The 23633-nt window shown below is 47.5% G+C and overlaps 2 protein-coding genes and 1 non-coding gene across 3 annotated transcripts in view; 2 read left to right on the top strand and 1 right to left on the bottom strand.

Moving 5' to 3' along the window:
* On the top strand, positions 1-4101 carry LOC149335156 (small ribosomal subunit protein uS10-like). Its single transcript, XM_089551822.1, has 4 exons — positions 1-157; positions 366-468; positions 2604-2803; positions 3980-4101. Exons 1-4 carry the CDS (start codon positions 155-157, stop codon positions 4034-4036), a joined length of 363 nt encoding a protein of 120 aa, XP_089407948.1. The 5' UTR covers positions 1-154; the 3' UTR covers positions 4037-4101.
* Positions 4102-5703: 1602 nt separating this feature from the next.
* Positions 5704-23633, bottom strand: part of LOC149335154 (uncharacterized) — an 84074-nt gene continuing 66144 nt past the window's right edge. The window contains exons 4-6 of the mRNA XM_089551821.1: positions 12889-13058; positions 11429-11767; positions 5704-8836 (exon numbers count right to left, since the gene is read on the bottom strand). Of these exons, the coding sequence (XP_089407947.1) occupies positions 8105-8836; positions 11429-11767; positions 12889-13058 (1241 nt within the window). The 3' untranslated portion in view covers positions 5704-8104. The remainder of the gene's footprint in view (positions 8837-11428; positions 11768-12888; positions 13059-23633) is intronic.
* On the top strand, positions 16261-16336 carry TRNAS-CGA (transfer RNA serine (anticodon CGA)). Its single transcript has one exon. It is a non-coding gene; the product is annotated as a tRNA-Ser (tRNA).

Genomic DNA, 23633 nt, shown 5'->3' with positions numbered 1-23633 from the left:
CGTTCGACAGCGGTGCTGGGTTAGCGCTTCCGCTTCCTCTTTCACCACGTTGGTGTAGCGTGTGGACGCAATTTCCCTGGCTCACCGCTGTTCAAGTGTTTCGACTTGAAATAACTTGATTAAGTCGGCCAGAGGAGTGTAAGATTTGGTCGTCATGGTAAGCAGCTCCTATTCAACTTTCCTATGCTTAATTGTGGCCTCTTTTTAGCCGCTCGGTGGTCTCATTTTCGCGCGCGCGCTAAGCCTTGTGCCGGCAGCGTGCAACTGGTGCTCGCGGCTGTTAGCTCACAGTTGCTTTCACGCGTTGTGTGTGTTTATGGCGTCCTGATTACGCCCGTGTACTCATTTCTGTGTTGCACCTGCAGTCTGTGTACAAGGACACCAAGCCCGTCGACGACTCGCAGTCGTGGCCCGTCCATCGGATCAGGATCACGCTGACGAGTCGGAATGTGGCCAGCTTGGAGAAGGGTGAGAAAGTTCGCTCCGTACTTAAGGGTCTCGAGTCTGTGTTGATTACAGGCAGGTCATTCAAAATAACAAACGTACTCGTGACCCTGTACTGTTTAGCCGTCTGAAACGGCAGCCGACGATCTTGCATGTGGGTAGGCGTTTATGGGGGTCCGCGATTGGGGACCGGTCAACCGCAGACTCCTGCGCATCTTGTCAAAGCTGCCACTTAACCAGAACGTGATCACAGGCGTGTTGCTTCGTGATTTGCATTACTTTGCTGTGAGTCAATGCTGTGCTGCAGGAACACGTTTTCTTTCAAGTAGATTTTTTTTTTGTCCAGGGTAGACCGCCATCCAATTTTACGTGTACTGTGCTTGTGTGTCGTGGCTTTCGTTTCGGATTGCTGACATATGACTGTAAAAAAAAAAAAAAAAATCGCTACTTTTAGACATTGCATGCTACTGTGAACTTGTATTAGGTCATGTTTGAACAGAATGTAACAAAGGTATTTACTTTGTCAGGTGTTCTACATTTGCATTTAGAGAGGCTTGTCTGCAGCAGGTGGACATGCAGGAGTAAGCTGCTTTGGAGTGTCGATAGGTAGAGCCTTGCCCGCTGTCTTATGGCAAAAATTATATGGGACAGACTGCGCTGTCCCTACAACTGGCTATGTGAGCTCAAAAACAATAAGAAATGCATCTGGGGGATTCCTGGCAGAAAATGCTGCAAATGTGTTCTGTTCCTAAATTGGTGTCATATCATTTGAAGACTCAGAGGTCAGCTGCTTTGAGAGATCATTCTAGACCTAAAGTTATCATCATTTGTGAGTAACTGTACCAGTTCATTGTCAGTTTCGTTATCAAGAAAAGAGCTTGCTTTCTTGGTATGACTTTATAACCTTTCACATGTGTTCTGGCTGCCTCAGTCATTGCAGTGCTCGAGGATGGGCTTAAAGGGCATGCAGTTTTCACTGAATAATTCAATTGGAAATAGCACTTATCCTTGTCTCTTTGCGTGCCCATGTTGACTGCAGTGCTTCCGAAAATGGCGTATATGCACCAACTAGCCTGGTCTGTCACCCTTTTGTACTTCATTTCTAGCAGAATTGCAGGAGTTAATGCCTACAAGAAAGCAGTTTATAGTGGCATACTCTAGCACTTGATTGCATTCCAAGTGACAGAGTTTTTTTAGGGTGCAGCAGACATTTATATAAAAACTTTGCGCTGCTGTTACCGTAGCAGAAACAGCGCAAAGCTGCACATTTCAATTTCTTGCTTGTCGCCAGCAGCATGTGTCACTCAAGCTGCGCCTGCCGAGTCGTGCAGTATTTGCTGTTCAAATTGTAGTAATGTTTGCTGTTTGAGGGCTGTAGTTTCCCAGAGGTTGGTCACTGCAGGAGAAGGGCAGTGACAACTCTTTTTCATTGTATGTCAATAGCGTGGGAAGCGTGCAGCTACAGAGAACAAAACTTGCCCTGGCACCATCGCCAAATCATCATTTGTTTCGATTTGGAACCATTGCGGGATTGTTTCCAGTCGTTCTGTTGTGGCTGGGTGAGAAAAGTAACAGTGTAGTAAATGAGGCCATAACAGCGTCGGAGATGTCAAATACCTGTATATCTTTTTGTGAATTCATTTGGAAGGACATCCTTGTTCAGAGCAACGTGGCCATATTTGGTGACATCTTGAATGCTGCCGAAAGTTGTTAAGCTGTCTAGGAAAACAAAGTTGGCGGTTTTAAAACAAAAAGGTAGATTGTAGTTATTTCGGGTTGAGTTTAGGGTTTGGTGCTCAAGTTTGCAGTCAACTCACATTAATTTGAACTTCCATTCTTTTTTTTGTTTTTTCCAGAATTGATTGTTTGAGCCCGTCAGCATCAAGTGTATTAGAAAGACTCCTTTAATTTTAAGATTTTTGTCCTCTTTTACGCAACATTGTCGAGCACCAGCTGTATGCAAAAGAGCAGTTCGAGAAACATCGCACCTACTGCATTTGTGTTACGTGTCCATGAATTGGCATGTTGGGCCGGTTTTGCGTGCCTTCATCGAAATTGAACTTTGTGTTGTCGTGGCATCTGAATGCTTTTCATTTGATGAACCATATTGTTTTCAAGGTGCAGCGGTCCTAACTGTTGAGCTTTTCTTTCCCACCCAGTGTGTGCTGACCTCATCAAGGGCGCTAAGGACAAGGAGCTGCGTGTCAAGGGTCCCGTGCGGATGCCCACCAAGACCCTGCGCATCACCACCCGCAAGACACCCTGTGGTGAGGGCTCCAAGACTTGGGATCGCTACCAGATGCGCATCTACAAGCGTGTCATCGACCTCCACTCACCCTCTGAGATCGTCAAGCAGATCGTATCCTTCTTGTCTGGCTTACAAGTTCAACCTCAAGCTGTCATTGCAGTAGAGGTGGTCCTATTGCTTTCCAGTGTTTGTTGGCTTGTCTCTGTTCCGTGTCTTCCTTTCATAACTTGAAGTTGCAATGTTCATCAATAGTAAAGAGCCCAAGAGGTTTGCTTTTAGGTGGTGAAGTTAGGGCTCGTGCAGCATTCATCCTAAGTTTTGGAGAGTTGAGGATGAGAATTTCTCACCTTCTTGAGATATGCAACACTTTCTATGAATGTTAAGCTGCACAGCGTGTGGCTTAGGAGGAAAGCTCTTGAGCTGCTAATTTTGATGAAGTCTCGGTGAGTCTCATGAATTTGTTCAGCTTAACAGAAGCACATGGAGTTTAAGCTTATTTGTGACCGTATAGGCTCTCTCAGTAAATCAGTATTGAGACAAACGTGAATGAAGATGGCTAACAAAAAAACATCGATGAAGTGCTGAGAAATCCTCCGCAACACCAATAAGCTGTTTCAGCCTTTGTGGCATTTGTTCTTTTGACTCGCAGGAGGGCCCTGCGTCTTATGTTTGCATATGCTACATGCTGCTGTCATGCTTTGATTATAGTCAACGATGGCTTTGTTGAGGGAGTAAGCAGCATTCAGTTGTGCATTGAATTGATAGCCAACTGCTAGTCACCGGTACTCTGTCCGGACTTATATCGCCTGCAGTCACAAACCTTGAGCTCTGCTTCTAGCTTTTCTTCTTTTTGTGCTGGCACTGTTTTCATTCCATTCTGTTTGCATGCACCTTGCAACACTGTGACAGGAATTTCCCTACTCTGTGCTGTGGAAAAGCACACTGAAAGAGTTGTATGAACCGATGTGCACAAGGTGTATGGCTTGTGTTAGTCAAGTTTTTTAAATAATTGCATCTTGGGGAAGCTAAAAATGACACTTTAGAAAGTTTTTTGTGAGAAGGAATTTACGATGTTTGAAGAAGCAGCTTGGCCTCGAGGAAAATAATGAAGCTTCAGCATTCTAAACTTCTATCGAGTATAGATAAAAATGTCTGAAAACAAGTTTTTTCATGCATGTTTGCATTGTTCACTGCTGATAGTAATGTTAGCTTGATGAGCGAGCATGCAATGCCTTCGAAGTTGAATGTTTCGTTGTATTCGTGCCTTCCTTAACCTGGTCTGCACAGACATCGATCAGCATCGAGCCTGGTGTCGAAGTTGAGGTCACCATCGCCGACTCTTAAGCTGGGTGCACGTGTCATCGTAATGACGGAAAATAAAGACATGTGACTGACCTTGTACAGTAAAACACTAGGTTTGTCTCATTGGAAAAAGGGGAGCTTGACGCACCTTTCTCAACAAGGAACTCCTCCATTCACCTTCGTTGACCATTTTATTCTTCAAACAGCGTGGCATGATTCTGTACATAGAGCAAACATTTTGTTAGCGGGGCTTATGGGTTTTAGTTCCTGCATTGTTGAAGAATGGAACGCTGTACAGCAGCAGTCTTGTTGACTGTGTCTTTGCTTAAAGGTTCTTGCATCAGTCCTTAGGAAGTCATTGCTGAAGCAATTACGTATGCAGTTAAAGGGGATGAAACGAAAAGAGCCAAGCTTATGCTTTGAGCAAAAACTGCTAGGGCTGCTGCAAATGCTTAGCCACCACAGTAGAGCAAGTTTTTCATTGTGGTGCTGATAGGACCTTGTATGGTTAGCTACCACAGAGTGTGTGCTTTGCAGAGGCCCCTGTCTTCAGCCTTGTCTTGGTTGGCGGGAAAGTGGGGCAGGGTTTGGGCACAGTAATTATGAACCCTAGATGGTTACAGAGGAGGACACTGTCATGTGGGTGGAGAGAGTAGGCACAAACCTTGCATAGTCATTTTTGCAATGCTCGTGCACTTCATATGCTGTACTCTGGACTAGCTCAGAACCAGGAGGGACCTGGTTCTTGTTAAAATTAAATAATTTCTAACCATAGTCTGTGTGAAGTATTCAACATGTATGCTATTTATTTGGTCAAGTTCTTGATGTAAGGAAAGTGCACAATTTTTACAAATTGTACAAACGGTATACTGTACGCATTTGGTTTGCACCTTGTTGCAGTAAATGTGCTTACACTTGGCAGCTTTGCAGCAATCACTGAGAATTCAGTAGCTTTAGGTCTGTTTGATTTGGCTGCACCGATTCAAGCGGGTTCGCCGTTCGACTGTGCAGCAAGTTTGGCATTTGCACGACTGCTGGAGTGATTCTTTTCCTGCCTTAAAGTCTGAGTGAGTGCCACAAGATGGCGGCGCCCACACATACGTCGAAGATATGACTGCAGCCTTAACAAATGGTGGCAATCCTTCCTTGAAAGGTGTGTTGCTGGTTGTAAACCTGAGCGGTGAAGTCGAGCCGCATTTCAACTTGGGGAAACAATTCCTTAGGGCTGGTTCATGGTAGACTTCACTGTGACTTGATGTTTGGAAATTTTTTGCATCGTTCGGGATGTTGGTGGTCGTTGATGTGGGAAGCATGCTGCTGGCTGCTATTTGGTGGTGACAACCAGGTCTGCACCGCTGTGGAACTGTATTGAACTGGTGCAGCGAGCGCAGAAAAATCAAACATCCTTTATGTTGATTCATAAGCTGACTCAACATGTCAGCTTGCAGGGCAGTCAAGTAGTATTTTTTACATAAGAAGTGGGAACCTATGTATAGCGTCAGTGCAGTTGATAGCATTCTGCAACTGCAAGAACATGGGTTGCACTCAGGGGGAACAGAATGAATTGGCTCTAAAACAAGAGAGCAACTTGTCGGAAGAGTTTGGTGGGGTTTTCAATTGCAAGAGCACAGCACTTATGCTTTTTGAATTGTCCTCAGTTGCCTCTGCTCTAAATTCTCATTGTATAATTGGGATTTTTTTTGGGGGGGGGGGGGGTGGAACTTTTCTGGGTTTCATCCGTTTGTGCTGTTCCTCTCAAAATGCACCTTTACAAATTCTTATCTGGCCAACCTACAATAATTGCTGTTTTTATTCTTGTGTGCTTTTAACTGTTCTTATTGCTTAGAAATGTCATGTTTCGTGGTAACATTTGACTGAAAGGAAGCATGAGCTATGGGTTCGTGTTAAGCTATATTGTTACTCTATTAATGGCAAGCCAACTAAAGAGCGTTAATCTGCTGTTCTGATGGAAAAGGAATTATGAAAAGGAACTTGATTTATGTTTGCATTGCAAGGGTTGTAGTTGCTAGCTGAAGCAGTTGTAGTTCATTAATATGACGAACGCTGTACCTTGCTATATTTGTTGGCAGTGCCCTAAAATGCGCTGCAATCAAAACTAGGATTTTAGAAGTCTTCAAAGGTTTAAACTTGCATGCCTATGTTGTGGTAGTTTGGCACTAGCCTGTTTTTCTATTTATGAAAAATAGGTATTCATTGTAGGTGGTTAACATCAAATGAAAAGTGTAGTTGGCTATGGGTATGTTCAAAAGTTCCTTTGAGTGCATTTGCACCAAGACCAGACGCCGTGTTAGTGTACCTGTCATAAAATCCATTGAGGTAACTAAAGTCGGTATCATAATGTGAGGCTTGGTTTTGGTTTTGAACTGTAATAAAGAAGGCCTGCAAGCCTGGCCCTTGGTTGCAGTGTGCACAATCCTTGGTGCCTTTTAATTTCTGTTGGCGGATCTATGTTTCTGCATCATAGTGGAAAACTTTATTTAGAGTTGAAAAAAAAAAATGTTAGACTTTAAACAGTGTGGCACATCCTAGAGCACATTTTTCTTGGCTTGGCTGCAGAGTTATGTAAGGCACTGTGTAGTGTTTTTTTTTGTTTTATAAGTTGAAATTTTTTTGGGCTATACTGCGCATCACTGGGGAATATTCAACCTATTTATCAAAAGATGATTGCAAGAAAGCTCTGTGACAGCATAACTTCATCCCATTGTTATATCTTACACGATGACTGCAAAAAAAGCTCTGCTACGGCATAACTGCGTGTTGTCGTTAGTAACATCTGTTATGCATTGTTGTGACACATCCTTATTAGATGTGCTCATGCTCCACAGACTGCACTAGAGAACCGGTGAATGGAAGAAAGCAATGGATGAGGTGTGTTTCTGAAGTTAGCCCAAAGGATCGCTGGAAGGTTGTCTGCTTTTACATTTTCTGCTTCCGAATTTTCCCCCATGCTCACCTGCTTCGTTGCAGTCGCTGTGTTGATATCGTTCGTTCTACTGAATCATCGCAAGACCAATGCATTGCCAACTCTCCTTGGCTTTGCTGTGCATTCTTGCGCGAAATGTGAGCTGTAGTGCAGCCAAAATAAAAATGGGACGAGGCTTTCTGTGTACATGCTCGTGGCGTGTTGAGATACGCAGTGTGGATAGCTTGCTAGCCCACTGGTAGCCTTTACATGTTGTAAGGAAATACATCTGTCGTCTACTCATTTGTGTAGGCTTCACCACTTAGCAGTATGGCAAAGAATGAATATATAATTAATGGTGTGTTGAACTCGTTTAAACACATGTGAAATCAGCTGCAGCATATATTATGGACAACAGCCAGCCTACGATGGCATAATCAACCATGACAGCGCGCGCTTACCTTTCTGTATTGTTTACATCAGCAATGCAGTTAGTGATGTTGCAGCACAAGTACATTAGCGAGCAAACAATGTCAGCATCTATGGCAACTGCAATGGAAGAAAATTAGAACAAGAAGTATCTAGCAGACGAATTTTCCATGATTCTTTGTGCAGCCTTCAGGTTACACACCTCGCCTATTACCTAAGCTTCTTGTCGGGTTGGGTCACATTGAGGTGCGCACTTGTCCGTTTTATGCTATTACAAAAAGGAAGTCCTTGTGCTGTGCACTGCTCGATTTTCACTTTGCTATAGTGACTGTCCATGTGGCATGCTGTAACCTTCCAGCTGTGCAGGTTGGCCTGCTGAATTTTGTTCTGGTCGTACAGGCACTGAAGTATTAACTGCGCCAAGTACGTGCTGCAAGACAAAAGACTTCGGGCCATTATCCACGTACGCCAGGGGCTCCGAACCAGGGTGGTTCGCACAGTGGAGTTTCGCTGACGCGAAAACTCGCCGAAAGTCTTGCAGGTGCACCCGTGTCAAGCACGCATCATTTTCCGATACACTCCGGCTACAGTTGTCGGATGGGGCGGGCGTGCGATATCGGCTCCGGTTCCGGGGAACTGCTCCTGGCTCTAGAACACTGTCTGCAAGGCTCGCGTCAGAGGAGTTCCACAAGATCTGTGGTATCACTTCGAACAAGTGCCACGCGGATTTGTCCAACAAAGCGGGCACCAGGAGTGGGCTACGAGATCGAGTCGTATACGGAGTCACTGTCCATATGCGATGTGCCGTAGCCGTCATCTCCCGCTGGCTCGAAGTCTCCGCCCTTGATGGGATTAAGCACATCCCTGGACAGCAGGTAGCGAGGCGTCCGCGAGGGGCGGGGCCTGGGTATCGACTCGTAGATGTGATCCGTCGTGGACGCGAACAGCCTCGTCGATGCGTTCGGCCCGACTGTCCGGAACACACCCAACTTCTCAAACTCGTCGGCCGTCTCGGACCCGTCACCTCCGGAGCCAAGCTTTGCCGCCGCCTTCTTCGAGGATGATCTGTGGAGGGACCATAGCCTCTTGAACGGGTTGCTCGACGTCGAGGACGCGGAGGACTTTTTGGACAACGTGGACATCTGGGACTTGAGCGTGGGCACCCCGGAAGAAGGCACGTCGACGAACGAGCACGCTGACTTCTTGCTGGCTGAAGAGAGGGACTTCTTGAGGCTGACTCCGGCGCGGCCCGCTCCTCCGTTGAGCTGCATCTGGTGCTTGGGTACCACGTGGTGCGCCACCTTGATCTCGCTGCGCCACCGGTCCGCTTCCTCGAGGCAGTGCCGCAGCATGCGGTTGTACAGCTGGCTCGACTTGCCCATCTTGCGCGAGTCGCGCTCCGGCACAAAGGAGAAGGTGGAGCCCATGTCGATCTCGAGCAGCGTGGGACGGCCTTCCTGTAGGCTGCAGGCCAGCACCACTTCTTGCTCCTGCACGAATAAATGGTCGTCGAGAAACGATACACAGTTAAGCCTCCTGACGGATAAATTGAAGTTCCAACATCATTTCTTCATTGTAACCCCTGTTCTTGTTATGACCGCTGGCGACTCTCACCGAATACGTCTAAGTTCGGCCGCGGCTGCGGATAAACCTATGTCAAACTACGACGGTCTCGCCATGTCTTATCACGTAGAATGCCGCAGAGAAATGTGTTACGAGTTTTTTGTCGGGTGTACCTAAAGTGGGATTGACGTGTGGGCCGGTCGACAAGCGCGAAATACGGTGTTTTTTCCATCTTCTGTTGTTCTCTTTGAGCAGCAGCTACCGTAGTAAGACATGATCAAGATCGTCCCCGCCGTTCTTGCTCGTACCGAGTTGAGCACTTGCACTCATGCTACAACGCTGATACTTCTACTTGCAAAGGAATATTACTGCATTAACAAGAAGAGTTAAATGCACGCTTCAATCAGAGCAAAACAGGAGCGAAGATAGGCTTATAAGGAGTGATGTTCTTCGCCCCTGTTAATTTGTCCTGTTTGTTGCGCAGTTAATTCAGTTACCTAAAATACGAGGCACCAAACAGCCTGACTATGTACTAGTATCTTTCGTATTTCAATGCAAACTTCCTGAAAAGAAGTTGCGTTCAATTCGCTATATGTATAACATCATGCCTTTACATTGCTGTGATAACGAGGCTTAAGTGTGTTTATACAGCTCAGGGGGTCTGCTTATAACCCGCATACAGGGGCTGCTGTAGGAGTTTCAAAGGGTGATGGCTAGAGTTCACCACCCTTTGACCTTCAAGGGACGCTGGCGATATGTAACAAGCCACACGGTGTTACTGAGAAGCAAACCACTTAGTCTTTATACTTTTGAAAGGGGCTGCACATAAGTGATGATGCAACGTGAGTCCTTATTTCCTGGTTCCATGCAGGTATATGAATGAAATCGGCCCCCATGTGTACTCGTGCGAGCACTTTACGGCGAGCAGCAGAAGATGGCTTTCACTGCATGATTACTCATGTGTAGGCGAAGCACGCTTTCAAGGGGCCATGAACGGTGTCGTCGGGTGAAGCGCTCTGGAGGACCCATCTTCGATGACATTTGAACGAGACATTTCGCAAAATGTGTTTCCGTTGTAGTATATCTCGCAGGGGTAAAAGTAACCTTTTTGTATGCTCATGATAAACGCACTGGAACCTCAGATTAGCACAAACAGAAGGGCTACGAAAGGCGCTAAAGTCTGCATGCCAGAGAATGGCATGCACACTCTGAACGTTGCTCATCTGTTGAACCATTTCTGTAGTACCACCAACGTCAAGATCACCGGTTACTAGTAAAACTGGCGAAGTGTTAGTTCAGAATAACAGCATAGGCACCATAGTAATGCCTTCTAGAAGACATTTTGTAATTTCTGTACTTATTAGGGGCGAAATTAATTACGAAAGGTTGGTGCAGCTGTTCTATTAAGGCAGCAGGAGACTGCTCCAGAAAATATCCGGAAGTTCCGGACTGTTATCTATTATATTGACTCAATGTATACTTAAAACATCCGTGCCGCCCCGTTTACTCAGTTATTATGGTGCTCGGCTGCTGACCCGAAATACGCGGGTTCGATTCCAGCCGCGGCGGCCGAATTTGGATGGACGCCTTATTCTAGAGGCCTGTGTGCTGTGCGATGTCAGTGCACGTTAAAGTACCCCAGGTAGTCGAAATTTCCGGAGCCCTTCACTACGGCGTCTCTCGTAGCCTGAGTCGCTTTGGGACGTTAAACCCCCATAAACTAAACTAAACCTTAAAACATCCCATTGAGTTCTAGCTTTAATTAAAAGCGCGTATCATATGTATAGCGACTTTTAATTCAGACCAAATATTAGTGTGATGTGTTCTTATTGAGTCGTTAGCGCAGTGGTAACACGAGAATTCGATCTCTGCTGAGACTTTTTTGCGCTGGTTGTGTGTTCGTTGGAGGCTGCTTAGCTGTATCTCTGTTCCTTTCTGACAGGGACGTCGGAGAGGCTTCAAACATCATAAGAAGGCCCGCGGAATCCTCACCTTCCCCCACCCCCACCCGAGAGGCATGGGAGACTGCCCTCCTCAACTGCTCCACACTGGAGTCTCAAAGGGCTCTAGTAAAGCGGGCGCGAGACGGGGCCTCGTCATGCGGTGTCCCGGACTAAGGATACCGACCATGTAGCAGGGTTTCTTGACCCTCAAACTCTCTTCGTAAATTAAAGTTTTTCACCACCACCACCACCGCGGTGGCCAAGTGGTTATGGCGCTAGGCTGCTGACCCGAAAGACGCGGGTTCGATCCAGGCCGCGGTGGTCGAATTTCGATGGAGGCGAAATTCTAGAGGCCCGTGTACTGTGCGATGTCAGTGCACGTTAAAGAACCCCAGGTGGTCAAAAATTCCGGAGCCCTTCACTACGATGTCCCTCATAGCCTTAGTCGCTTTGGGACGTTAAACCCCAATAAACCAAACGGAAGGCACTTATTGCTGCTAAACGCTCCTTACACAACGGTATCGCGCTTTATAAAACAAGCGCGATGAACTGGAGGAGGAGTACGGGCGCCCATACCTGCACGTGTTCGAGCCTGAGTATGCCGGTGAATCCGCACGGGGTCCTGAGTAGCGGTCCGCACACCAGGCGCACGGTGAGGGGCACCCGGGCGAAGCGAAGCAGCTGCGACAGCGGGAACACGTGGTTGGGCGAGCGCGACGACCGGCGCGCCACGGAGTAGAACTTGCCGCGGGACGAGATGGGGACGAAGACCACGTCGCCCGTGGTCACGTGGCAGCACTTGGCGTAACGGCACTCGGACACGGAGACGCCGCGCAAGGTGCCGGCCCAGCCCGTCGCGCGAATGTTCACGTCCTCATAGACGCCTAGGAAGCCAAGCACATGGCCCGGCAGGACCTGTGAGGAAGCAATGTGCACAGGACACGTTACCATCGTCATCATATTCGTAGTCCATCGTGCACGTTTGTTGCTTCTCGGCGATGATGTAGCGATGGCGCACTCTTAATGAACACGAACATGACGAGGATGAAATAGTGAATGATTCGTTGATTCAGAAAAAGAGCTCTGTCGTGCTTTTCTTTCTGTCTTTCTGTTCCAATTTACGGCAAATTATCTCCAGAAAAGTTCAAGATGGGTGTGAGATCAGCAGTGTACAGATCTTAAATAGCTGATGCCTGACATAGTCGGGACGAGCACCGTCCTGCAACTGAGTCTTTTTTTAACAAAGGAGGCGTTTGTCACTCCAGAAGAATAAAAAAGGGGGATATGCTTGCGACAAGACAATGGCATCGTTCTCTTCAGTTTTGAACCTTTTTACGATGATTCGTCTTCATTTATGTACACAGGGACTCAGTCCTTGCGGTTCTTGCAAGGCGGCGCGAACGCAGGTAGTGACAGCGTACATGGACGTCTTGCGCATGACGTCCTAAACTGCACACCAGTACGTCACCGGTGTGATGTGGCACCAAGTGTGTGATACCAAATGTAGCGAGAGAATTGGGGAAGCACATGCACGAAAATATCATTATTTTTCTCCGCACAAGAGAGCAAAAAGCCGGATGGGACAAACCGAAGGTGTGGACACACATTGGGAATCAAAATTGCGGCCTCGCGCGCGCGCGCGTGTGTGTGTGTGTGTATGTGCCCCCATTCAATCACCCCTTTCACCTCTTCTTTCCTGTCTTCACAGCGGAAAACTGAAAAGAAAAAAAGTTAGGAAAGGAAAGGCCCGGTAATGGCCGCACACTCTCTGGACTCGAAGTCAAGATGTGGTCCACGCGTCCACCATGACCGAGGCGATGGCAGTGCCTTTTGTTTTCTTAACCCTCCCTCTTTCATTGTTTTTTCCTTCCGCTTTGTGGTGCTGCTCTTGTGTGAGGGATGCGTGCTACTAACTATAGCACCACACCATGTGTTAACGTTCCGTTGTTCCTTCGGCTAATAAGATGGCGGCCGTGATGGCGTCATTTCAAGCCCTTCAAGACGTGCACTAGTAGTGGAGGGACGGGACCACGCACCACGGTACGGCTGTACTCTGCCCTTCCGGTCTCGTGGCTGTGTCCCAGCAGTCGGTACCCCTGCAGGGGCTCCTTGGCCAGGAAGTGCGACACGTGCGCCAGCGCCACCTGCTCCAGGCTGCTGAAGTAGCCCGCCGTGTGGCCGTCCTCCGAGATGATGGCGAACCAACCTGCGAACGGCAGCAACAATAGCCGCGGATCAGGCATATGATGAGTCCACAGAATAAAGCGTTCCTCTAGCTTTCTGTTTCGCAGCAAGGAGAGCTCTTTAGAAATTACGACGCAACGCCGGCGTGATAGCAAGGTGCCACCTTGACTCTGACCAGCAGAGCCATTTTCCGCAATGAAAAAGAATAGAAAAAAAGCAACGCTTATTTCAGCTGACGTGACATGACTTCCCATGCGTGCTTTTGTATCACTTCTAGGGAAGTTTTGAAAACTTGCACATTCAAGCTGGCTGACTGCGTGAAGCACGGAAGAGTGAGTTCCCAGGGTTCATTCTCAGCACGCTGCCACATGCTCTCTCTCAACACATGCGATCAAGAACTGGCTGTTCAAGAACTGAAGCAGCACACGGTGTTCCATTTTCAGCAAGGCTTCCACTTTATATGGGTTGCGTTGTCTGTGTACTTACTGCTGCAAAACCAAGCGCGGGCTTGCATTTTTCCTTGACAGCGCTGGCTATACGCCTGTCACAAAAGGCTGTGACGTGGGCTGTTTGCTTAGGTTTTGAAAAGAAAAATGAACCGCAAAAAGCATCAAACACCAGAGGTTAAAAACGAGCCAAAGCATTAAGGCCTTTGGTGCGCACCGACACCAATGACCCCAGCATGCGTTTTAGATCAACAGCTCCCAGAATGTTGTTGGACCTGCCCTCATGAGTCCTTTGCTTCAGTTTCCACTCATTCTCATTCTCTTTCTTTTCTCACTACTTTTAAGGCGTGGTTGAAGTGTATAGAGTTGCTGTGTAACTGGATCGATGTTGCACTCTGTCAAACGAAATGGCACATACCCACGATGAAAGGATTAAGGATTGGCCAGGATTTGGGGATCAGACCCGAAGAAAAAATTCCTACAAACAGACGAGTCAAACAATCACTGGAGAGGTAGAGAAATAGGGAAGGAGGTCTTCATATTATAGTGAAAGATGATGGAAAGGGTTATGAATTAGTTTTTAAAGAGTCATGACACAGGTTTGGATGAAATTTGAAGTTAACAAAAAAATTATATAACACCGTGACATACACTCACGCTGACTTCAAATCATACTCCTTGATGTTCGCACCAAATCAGGGAAACACTGCAACAGATAGAGTGAGCATTAACATTTACGTGTAAATCTCCACGCCGTTTCTCTCTTCCCACTTTCTTCCTCCCCGTCATTTGCATGAGTTGTATCTCTTCAAAGGCGCGAACCAAGCCAGCGGACAGAACGTGTGCTCTCCGCGCCATCACCGTCGACGGGCGTCGTGACGGCTGTTTCCCAGACCTTGTGCAGCGGGAGGCGAACTGCGTCTTCCGCCCTTGATGGGAGAGCATCATCGCACCGTCCCGAAGAAGAAAGCGCAGCGGCGACTCGGCAAGGCGCCCTTCTTCGAGGCCGGGTCAGACGGGCCCGTCCGAAAGCGAACATGACGGCTCATGCCGAAGAGCGGCCGGAGTGAGAAGGGAACGGCGGTGTAAGCCCGGAGAAAGAGCGTGTTCTACCGCATTTTATCCCTCACAAGCCGCAGTGCTCTCCTTGCTGTCTTCAGTGAAAATGAAAAAAATAAAAAAAGAAGGAGAGGGTGGAAAGAGCAAGTGCACTAATTGCCACCCTCTCTGTGGACTTCTGAAGCGTGCAGAAAGGAAAGGAATGAAGGAGGAAGTAAAAGAATGAACAGATAAAAAGGCACCGTAGTGAATGGCTCCGGGTTAAAGCGCAACAAAGTTTCATTCTAAGACACTCTATGTGGCGGAATAAGAAAACCACTACAAAACGTAATGAATAACTGGCCGAGGTCGGATTGCCATTGGAGGGAAATGAATGTGCTTTGTGAATAATAATAGCAATAATAATGAAATAATTATCATTTAGTTACCTTTAAAGACTCCGTTAGGGAGTCTAGATAAGGGGTGAGTGGGGGAGGGGGGGGGGAGGCGTGTCTGTTTAGCGGTAATACATAAGCATGCAGAAGAGCAAATAATTAGAACAACAAAATAATAACAAGACTATTAAAAGCGGTAGCAAGGTAAAATAATTAAGCCAGAAAAAAATATGAGGAACAATGTTTGATTGCAATAAAACAAAATATGTCAGAAAGTGTAGAATAGACAAAAAATAGACGATAATGCAGTAAAACAAGCAAACCGATTTGCACTACAAGGTAGTTGTGAAAATTGGTGTGACGGGAATTTAGGGCGATGTCTTGAGTTGCACAGTGCGGACAGCCTGTTCTTTCGTCGATAAACCAGGCCCGTTATGACGCGCCCCTGACTGCGACCCGCGCGGATTACGGACCGAAAGACACGGTACTTCGTCTGCCACGATATGCGGAAGTCGAGACGAAAGCTACGCTCGGAGTACTAGCGCGCGCATTACGTCAAGACGCCGACGGCTCGCCCACCGCTATTCCTCGCCCATTGTCCTCCGCCGGCGTACAAGCGGTGGGCAGAGGAGACGGCGGAAAAGGAAAGGGTCCCACAACGCTGCCCGGTCTTCCCACACAACAGAAACGTGTGTGTGTGTGTGTGTGTGTGTGTGTGTGTGTGTGTGTGTGTGTGTGTGTGTGTGTGTGTGTGTGTGTGTGTGTGTGTGTGTGTGTGTGTGTGTGTGTGTGTGTGTGTGTGTGTGTGTGTGTGTGTGTGTGTGTGTGTGTGTCGTACACAACACGGGGAACTTAGCTGGTTCACAGTGAAAAGGACCGTATGAAGATTACAATGATTCCACATCTTTCCTGAGTGGCTTCTAAACATTTTAAAATGGGTTTCGTACTGTCCCTGCGGCTGATACGGAACATATGTAATCTAGACGGACTGTTCAGGTCAACCATACAGCAAAGTAGGAATACGCACAGACGGCGTGTGACGTCAAGCACGTCATGCAGAAGCCACATGGAAAGCAGCCAGAAGTCATACGAAAAGCTTGCGTTCAGCACACCGATTTTTGCATATTCACCACATCTTGCGCACTCCGTATTCTAATAATACAGCCCGCCTATAGCTTATAGAGAAACACTTCAGTGGGGCTTTCCAGCTGAATATCTGTACAGACAACGCTACATATCGACGAAAAACTCATTTTAAATCCGCCAAAGCGAAAGTGGGAGGGGTTTGTATTATCGAATATCGCCCTTGCGAAAAGTCAAAGATAATAGGCGTTGACTGCGACTGGCCGTCGGCATAGCTCAGTTGGTAGAGCACCGGACGCGAAATTCGGAGGTCGTGGGTTCGGATCCCATCGGCGGCATGTGGTTGTTTTTTTTACTGCTTTTATTACTGTCCCATTTATGAAAAACCACAAATTAAAACAACGACATCCCCTATGCTCCTTGGTTTCGGTTACTGTTGGCTTCCGGCATGAGCGTTTCTCCGTCGACACACAAGAAGAGGTATCGCCGGGGAAACAAGGTAAAATTCTACAGCGCTAATGAAAGGTCAGAGGTCAATGAGATTTAGGTTTATGGGGGTTTAACGTCCCAAAGCGACTCAGGCTATGAGAGAGAGGCCGTAGTGAAGGGCTCTGGAAATTTCCACCACCTGGGGTTCTTCAACGTGCACTGACATCGCACACTACACGGGCCTCTAGAGAGATAATAGGACATGCCCTCTAAAGAATACAGTCAACAAGGCCAGCAACTAGTTTTAGTTACCGTCTAGTTACATTGTTGTGAGCACGATTATTTAATATTGTAAAACCTCTACAAGAGGAAACAACAAAACTAGAAGCCTTCACCTATTTCGCGACGAATTATGGATTTCAGATGGTTCAATCTAGCATCCCAAAGATTTTAAATAAATACCACCTCACAACAGAGAAATTGCGCGCACTTTCTAAACTTGACTTGTATTCATTTTTTGTATAATGCTTGCTAATACTTCACTATTCATTCCAATTTCTTATTTAATAGAGTTGTTTGAATTTGATGTCTATAGTTTGCAAACTAGCTTCGTAGTCGTGATATATGTTGAGTGAATCTGTGCTACTCACCTTTGTCAAAGCGTCCGCTGTCAGTTATTGGGAGGAGGGGCTGGTCAAGCTACTAATGTGTAGCTTTTTCCCACCTTCCCAACCACATCTCATGTATCAGTTTTTGCTTTGTGGTAAATAAACTTCAAAAATAAAAAATAAAATAAAGTAGCGGTTGAAGCCACGGCCGCTTGTGCAGGCATCAGACTCAGCTAAGGTCTACTTACGGGTATCCACAATGAAGTCTGAACGAACAGCGCAGAGGTATTTCTCGCAGGCACTTAACTCTTCTGGGCGCCGCTTAGCCAAGGTTACTGCACTGGTCAGCACCGCGGGAGTGCGCTTACGGCGCAAATAAAGGGCGTTGGAATGCGATAGCGTCATCACACACGCAGCCGTGCATCATAACGCAACGAATATGCGGCGTTCGCTTAAAGAGAAAACAGGAAAGCGTGGCTGAAAGCGGAAACAGGAGATGGAGGGAACGTGCGCGTACGAGGCGAATTTCGGCCACAATAGCGGAGAAGTCCGTGACACGCATGTCTCTCCGCTTTCCTTCGCGCCGCCTCTTTTTATATCCATCTCTCGCTTCTTCTTTCTATTCTTTTCTCTCCTACCACAGTGCGCGCCATCACTGGGGGTCACGGGGTCCGCTGGACACGAGCGAAGCGTCGTCCATAGCTGATGACTCCGGCTGAACAAGAGACACACGCCGCAGCACAAGACGAGATTCTATGTATATTATTCTTTCATTCTTCTCTTCGCACGAAGTGAAACTGAAAATTGAAAAGCGAAAGTTTGGTGATAAACAACGCTTGCGTTGTAGCAACCCCAATACGAAGATGAAGCCTCAGTCCTTGGCATAGATGAGCTGTCGCGCTGCGGGCTGTTGTATATTTGGTGTTCCGCGGTGTGACGGCGGCGCTAGCGTAAGTAGTTGTTGCGTGCGCGTCCGTCAATACGCGAATTTGCGTCATGACGTCACATCGGTGTCGAGGAAGACACGGCGATGAAGCAGGAATGAATACCTATATCGGCAACGCTCATCAGTCGCTTCTTTCATGTAGCCGTATGAGTGTTATGTACTGAGGAAATATCTACCTGTGTGATGTATACATACGGCGTTCACTGAGCATGTTGAATTGGTCACATTAGCTTCACTTCTGATAAGCTCGCTATCCCGAAGTGTTTTTTTGTTAATGAAAGAAAAACCTTATTGTCAGAAATGCTGGAGAGGTGGCTGTACCTTCTTTCTCGGTATTTTATTACCGACTGACAAAACGAACACCCATTCTGGGATTACACAAAACAAATGTTCTCGCTGGCGCAGTAGCCGGTTGTTCTTAGCACACAAGAACTGGCAGCTCGCAGACATTGCCAAGGAGTGTACTGAACACTTTAGTGGTTGTCCTCGGCTATCGACAGCCCAACGTGACTTTTTGACGAGCTCTCTTCGATATGAGAGCAAGCGACGTTCGTCGTTTGGTGGCTGCATCATTTTTGTCGTCACAGGTCGTGGAGGTGGAAGATGCATTTTACATTGTTAAAGCAAAAGTTACACTAAGGAAGTAAATACTCGCACTTTACTCAGTAAGAAACCCAGCCTACAGTTTGGCTGCGCGACGATAGCGACGCGCTCCTATCCTAGCGGGCGGCGGAATTTTGAGACGCAGATGCAACTAAATGGCTGAGCAAAACAAAAATTGTCTTAAGCCTCAAGCTAAAAGGCAAAAGCTAGAATCTAAAAGGCTCAATACAGGAAAGAAAAAGCATTGCTGAAATACGGCTAGGACCATTCGAGTGCAGAACAAAATTGCATTGGCAGAGGTAATTATCTGGCCTTTGTGCGCGCCATCATCGTTGACATGTAGGTTTACGGCGCTGTCTACAGCGATGCGAGCGTATACGCAGTGACGCTGTGGCGAAAGTATTTCGACATCTCTCCGTCGTCGCCGCGCACAGTCGATGATGATGCAGCGTTGGTCGCAATGCAAGTTCTGGGGTCACCCGCATCGCCTTAATTCTCTCGCATTTACCGCGCGTATACGTTTTCCATTATTAGGCATGAAATGCTTTTAGCTCCCGTTGTCGGCAGTGTGGTGACGTCACGCCGAGACCGAGATCCACTCATCCCGGCTCTGAAACGAGAACATCCGGGCACCGTACGAGACTTAACGAGATTTAACGAGACTCTCTAAGCCCTCCTACGCGACCGGCATGCAAGCGCCGGTTGGTCTCCAAATGAGTCACAAAAAATAACTGCTGCCAGTGCCTCCTATATGTTTATCAAGTATCAGTCGAGCTGTGCGTTTGATAATGCACGGAATTATAATTTCCGATTTCTAATAACGTGCAAAAAGCACATACATGCCACAATATTTAAGCATGAAATGCTTTACGGTGCGGTTCGGGTGTCCACCGCGATGACAGAATTACTGCTCCATTTCCTGTCCTCAAAAAACGTTGCGTTCAAAGGGCAAGGCACCGCGCCGAAAGGGTGGTGGCGTTCCTACCTTCCTGTAAGGTGCGGCTCGGGTGTCCACCGAGATGGCAGAGAATTACTGCGTAATTTCCTTTCCTCAAAAAGCGTCGCGTTCAAAGGACGATGCATCACGCCGAACGGGTGGTGGCGTTCCGCGGACTGCCTGGCAGCGCTACAACACGCTGTCGCGTTCCACTCCTAAAGGCGAAGCTTAAGCGTCATTAATTAGCAGTTTATTAGTATTTAGTCATTAATCAGTCATTACACACTAATCAGTAATTTGTCATTACTTCGTCGTGAATTATGTGTGACGTAATCCAGTGGTAACATCACCAGTGTCACATACGCAAAGTGGTGCTGAAAACGCTTTCGCCTCTACGCACTTCGGACAGTTTCGAACGCGCTGCATATACATTCTTGTCAGGCCTGCGTCTCGTCGTGCCCGCGTGCGCTTCGCATTATGCCCGTAAACATTTCATGCTTACTCTACTCTCGGACTCGGTTACGGGAGAGGCAGAATTTTTTTTTCGTCTAATGTTTACCACGTATTTTTTTGTTCATTGTATTGTTGATGTCGCTGCGTTTCAGCGACGTCTGGACCAACGCTCTCGAGACAACAAAAGGACCACTCCAACGGCGCGTGCAGCCATACAGTCACGTGACTGCGACCATTCTCACTGTAGCCGTGCAGTGCTGTGGAAGCCTGTGTACGGTTTGGCATACAGGTAGAACCTGCACGTAACCAAAATGAAATAGTAGTACACATGCGTTCGCATACGATAAGGAATTCAGTTGTTATTTTTTGCACTGAATTTGAAAGCATCCTTTCGGTATTGTTCGCCCAGACGAAAACTATTTAGCAAACAGGAAATGTGATTCTCACTCGTACTCGTGGACTGATAACTGGTGCAATGCTAGCAACGCGGTAGTTCTCTCGCATAATACAGTAACCTGTACGTTTGCCAAAATGGTTTTTCTCATCATCATCATCAGCCTGACTACACCCACTGCAGGGCAAAGGCCTCTCCCATGTCTCTCCAATTAACCCTGTCCTTTGTCAGTTGCCGCCACTGTATCCCCGCAAAGTTCTTTATCTCATCCGACCACCTAACTTTCTGCCACCCCCTGCTACGTTTGCCTTCTCTTGGAATCCATTCCTTAAGGACCAGCGGTTATCTTGCCTTCGCAGTACATGCCCTGCCCAAGCCCATTTCTTCCTCTTGATTTCAACTAGGATATCATTAACCCGCGTTTGTATTGATTAAGATACAGATCTTATTTGGCGGTCACTCTTTCGTGTGCAAGAGTATCACGATAGAAGCTGCCTGCTCGTGGTGGTGGTAGTGGTTTATTTAAAAATAAAAAAGTGAAGCAAAAGAGTGTTGCCGGCCGCGGAAATTGCTATCTAATATCTTAAGCACCCCAGCTGCAGCCGGCGGAAATGAAAGGGGGTATTCCAGTGAATGCAACTCCTGCAGGTACTACATAGGCTGATACCGTCTGTAGCCTGTTGCGACGCTGCACCGTTTTAACGAAACATGGCGTATATAGGTGACGTGCGCGCAGAGATCGGTTTGTCTGGAGCGCGCGCGACCTGCCTGACCTACCTGTGAGGCCCAGTGGTACTGACGAAAGACTTTGAGTAAACTCTGCCCGAACGATTATCGGCTCTGGTCAACGAGCGCGCGCATGGAATTGAAGCCTGGAAAAGGCGGCTGCCTCGCGGAACGTAGAAAGCTAAACAATGGAAAAGAACGCCAAGCCTCGACGGCCTGCTCTCTTCTCGTCCATGACGACTTGGCGAACCACTGGTTCTCACCGCGATTGCCGCCGTACAACTGACATATTATTTTTTTCTTTATTCAGAGGCCGCCAGGTTTCTCCGCCTCCTTCGCAGCGTTTTCAAAGCGTCTATCAAATAACGTCTGTAAGTGTGGTCGCTGGTAAAGAAAACCATGGAACGCTGGTTAAGGCAGGCATGGAATCGCAGTCTCCTTGTTTCCAAGCCTATAGCGCGCGAGTTTCGCATAATCACTCGACTTCTTAGAAAGTGTGAGGTATTTGCTTCACATCCAAGTCATTTGCAGTCCATGCGGCTAACAAGACCCAAACAGTCTTAATATGACGTAATTTTCAAAATATAGTTCGCAGGGCTCAATTGTGGCTGAAAAAAATCTTTTCATACTAGAATGTCCGCACGCGGTATATAGTCTACACCTAGTAGAGTGAATCGCGTTGGGAATTTCATGCTATATTGGGTGGTGTACAACGTGCCACCTGGCCAGGCGTGTGTGTGCGCGTGCGTGCGTGCTTGTGTGTGTGTGTGCGCGCGTGTGTGTGTGTGTGTGTGTGCGTGTGTACCTAAACGCACTATCGATATCCGAACAACCGCCTTCCGTGAAGACTGGATTTGTACACGGGAACTGAATTGCTAGCGCACATAATTTGCATTCGGCCCAACTACACAAATCGACCATTTTATTTTAAGTCGAGATGAACACTATCTGCATGAACTATCTGGATGAACTATAGAACAGCTTGTTTTGTTGTCGCTGATGACGTCTTTGATATGTTGTTTATTGCGAAACAGTATACACCTGTGATCTTCCAGTGATATAGCTGGCTAGAACTTGACGTATCAAGCCGGACTCACCACCCTTTTCATCTTAATAAACTCGATCTTTCTTCTCGGGAATACAGTAGGCAGCGCACACGGCTCCCTGAAAGCCGTCTCATCAGTCTCGTGCTATTTATAATTTATATTTTGCTGCACAGCACTTATCTTCCTGGCGGACGCTGCTGAAAGGTGGCTGAACGTGTTTAACAGGCATTATATCGTTAAAAGCCCGTGTCAGTGCGCCAGACGCCTAAGAAAGCGTGATCACGTTTCCGCGCCGAACAGATCGAAAGAAACGAAGCCCTGGACAGTCACTACACGAACAAAAAAAAAAACATCGCCGTCGAAAGTATGCAGCCTGCCGACAACGCAAAACAGACGCCAGAGGAAAAAACTAGGACGTTGCGCAATCAGCGCAGATCAGGACTCCGTGTCAGGTCATTTCACGCACCAGGGGAACCGCCGCCCTTCCGAGAGCAGGTGGTACAACGCGCGGCGAAAGTGGAGAGATAGAGGGGGGATATCGTATAATAACGGCCGCCTGGAAAGTGTCGGCTCGGACGTACAACGCACCAAGAAGCACGGCGAATTCTGCGGCAGGCGTGAATTTTCTCGACACTTAGATTCGAGAAGGGTGAAAAGGTCGGCGAATTCCGTGTACACGCAGTTCACGATATAGCGCGGTTGTCAGGTCGCACGATCATACGGCGTTCAAAGTTTCAGCTGCTCAGCTAGCGCCAAAAGCGAAGAAATCGCCACTTCTTCCCAACTAAGCCCTCTCTGCCAGTGTGCTGGAGCGCCAAGCTCGTCGTCTTCAGTAATAGAGATCTCTCTCTCACACCTTGTTTTCACAATTTCTCCCAGTTAAGATTTGAAATTCGTTCTTCGGCCTCCACCCTTGGAGTCTTTGCTGCTGGTTCACTTGGAAGCTGCTGATTCCTGCCGTCTGCTCCTGGTCCTCCTCAGTCTCCGATGCTTGGCTTATTACCTGCCTTCTTCCACCTTTGCTATCTCCTAATATCGAAAGGATCCTGTCGACTGCGCCAGTTAAGATTCGAAGTTCGTTCTTCGGGCTCCACCCTTGGATTCTTTGCTGCTGATTCCTACCGTCTGCTCCTTGTCTTCCTCAGTCGCCGATGCTTGGCTTGTTACCGGAACGTCACCTCTTCCACCTTCGCTATCTCCTGGTAACGAAATGATCCTGTCGACTGCGCCAGTTAAGATTCGAAGTTCGTTCTTCGGGCTTCACCAAGGGTGCCCCACTGTCCGAGTCAGACGAGAACGAGAACAGACGAGATCAAGCAACACTTGACTTGAGGGAAGGTAAACGGAAGCTTTATACGGGGATTTACATATCTACAACAGCCGCCACGGTGGCTCAGTGGTTATGGTGCTCGGCTGCTGACCCGAAAGACGCGGGTTCGATCCCGGCCGCGGCGGTCCAATTTCTTTGGAGGAGAAATTTAGAGGCCCGTGTA

Source organism: Amblyomma mixtum, chromosome 7 (assembly GCF_055824585.1).
Source record: "Amblyomma mixtum isolate Tamu chromosome 7, ASM5582458v1, whole genome shotgun sequence".
Classification (NCBI taxonomy): Eukaryota; Metazoa; Arthropoda; class Arachnida; order Ixodida; family Ixodidae; genus Amblyomma; species Amblyomma mixtum.
This window is presented reverse-complemented; position numbering and strand designations above follow the sequence as displayed.

Excerpts from the sequence above, each read along its gene's own strand:
- LOC149335156 (XM_089551822.1), top strand. Across the intron at positions 469-2,603 it reads TGTGGCCAGCTTGGAGAAGG|TGTGTGCTGACCTCATCAAG; the intron begins GTGAGAAAGTTC and ends TTTCCCACCCAG. Across the intron at positions 2,804-3,979 it reads CTGAGATCGTCAAGCAGATC|ACATCGATCAGCATCGAGCC; the intron begins GTATCCTTCTTG and ends TGGTCTGCACAG.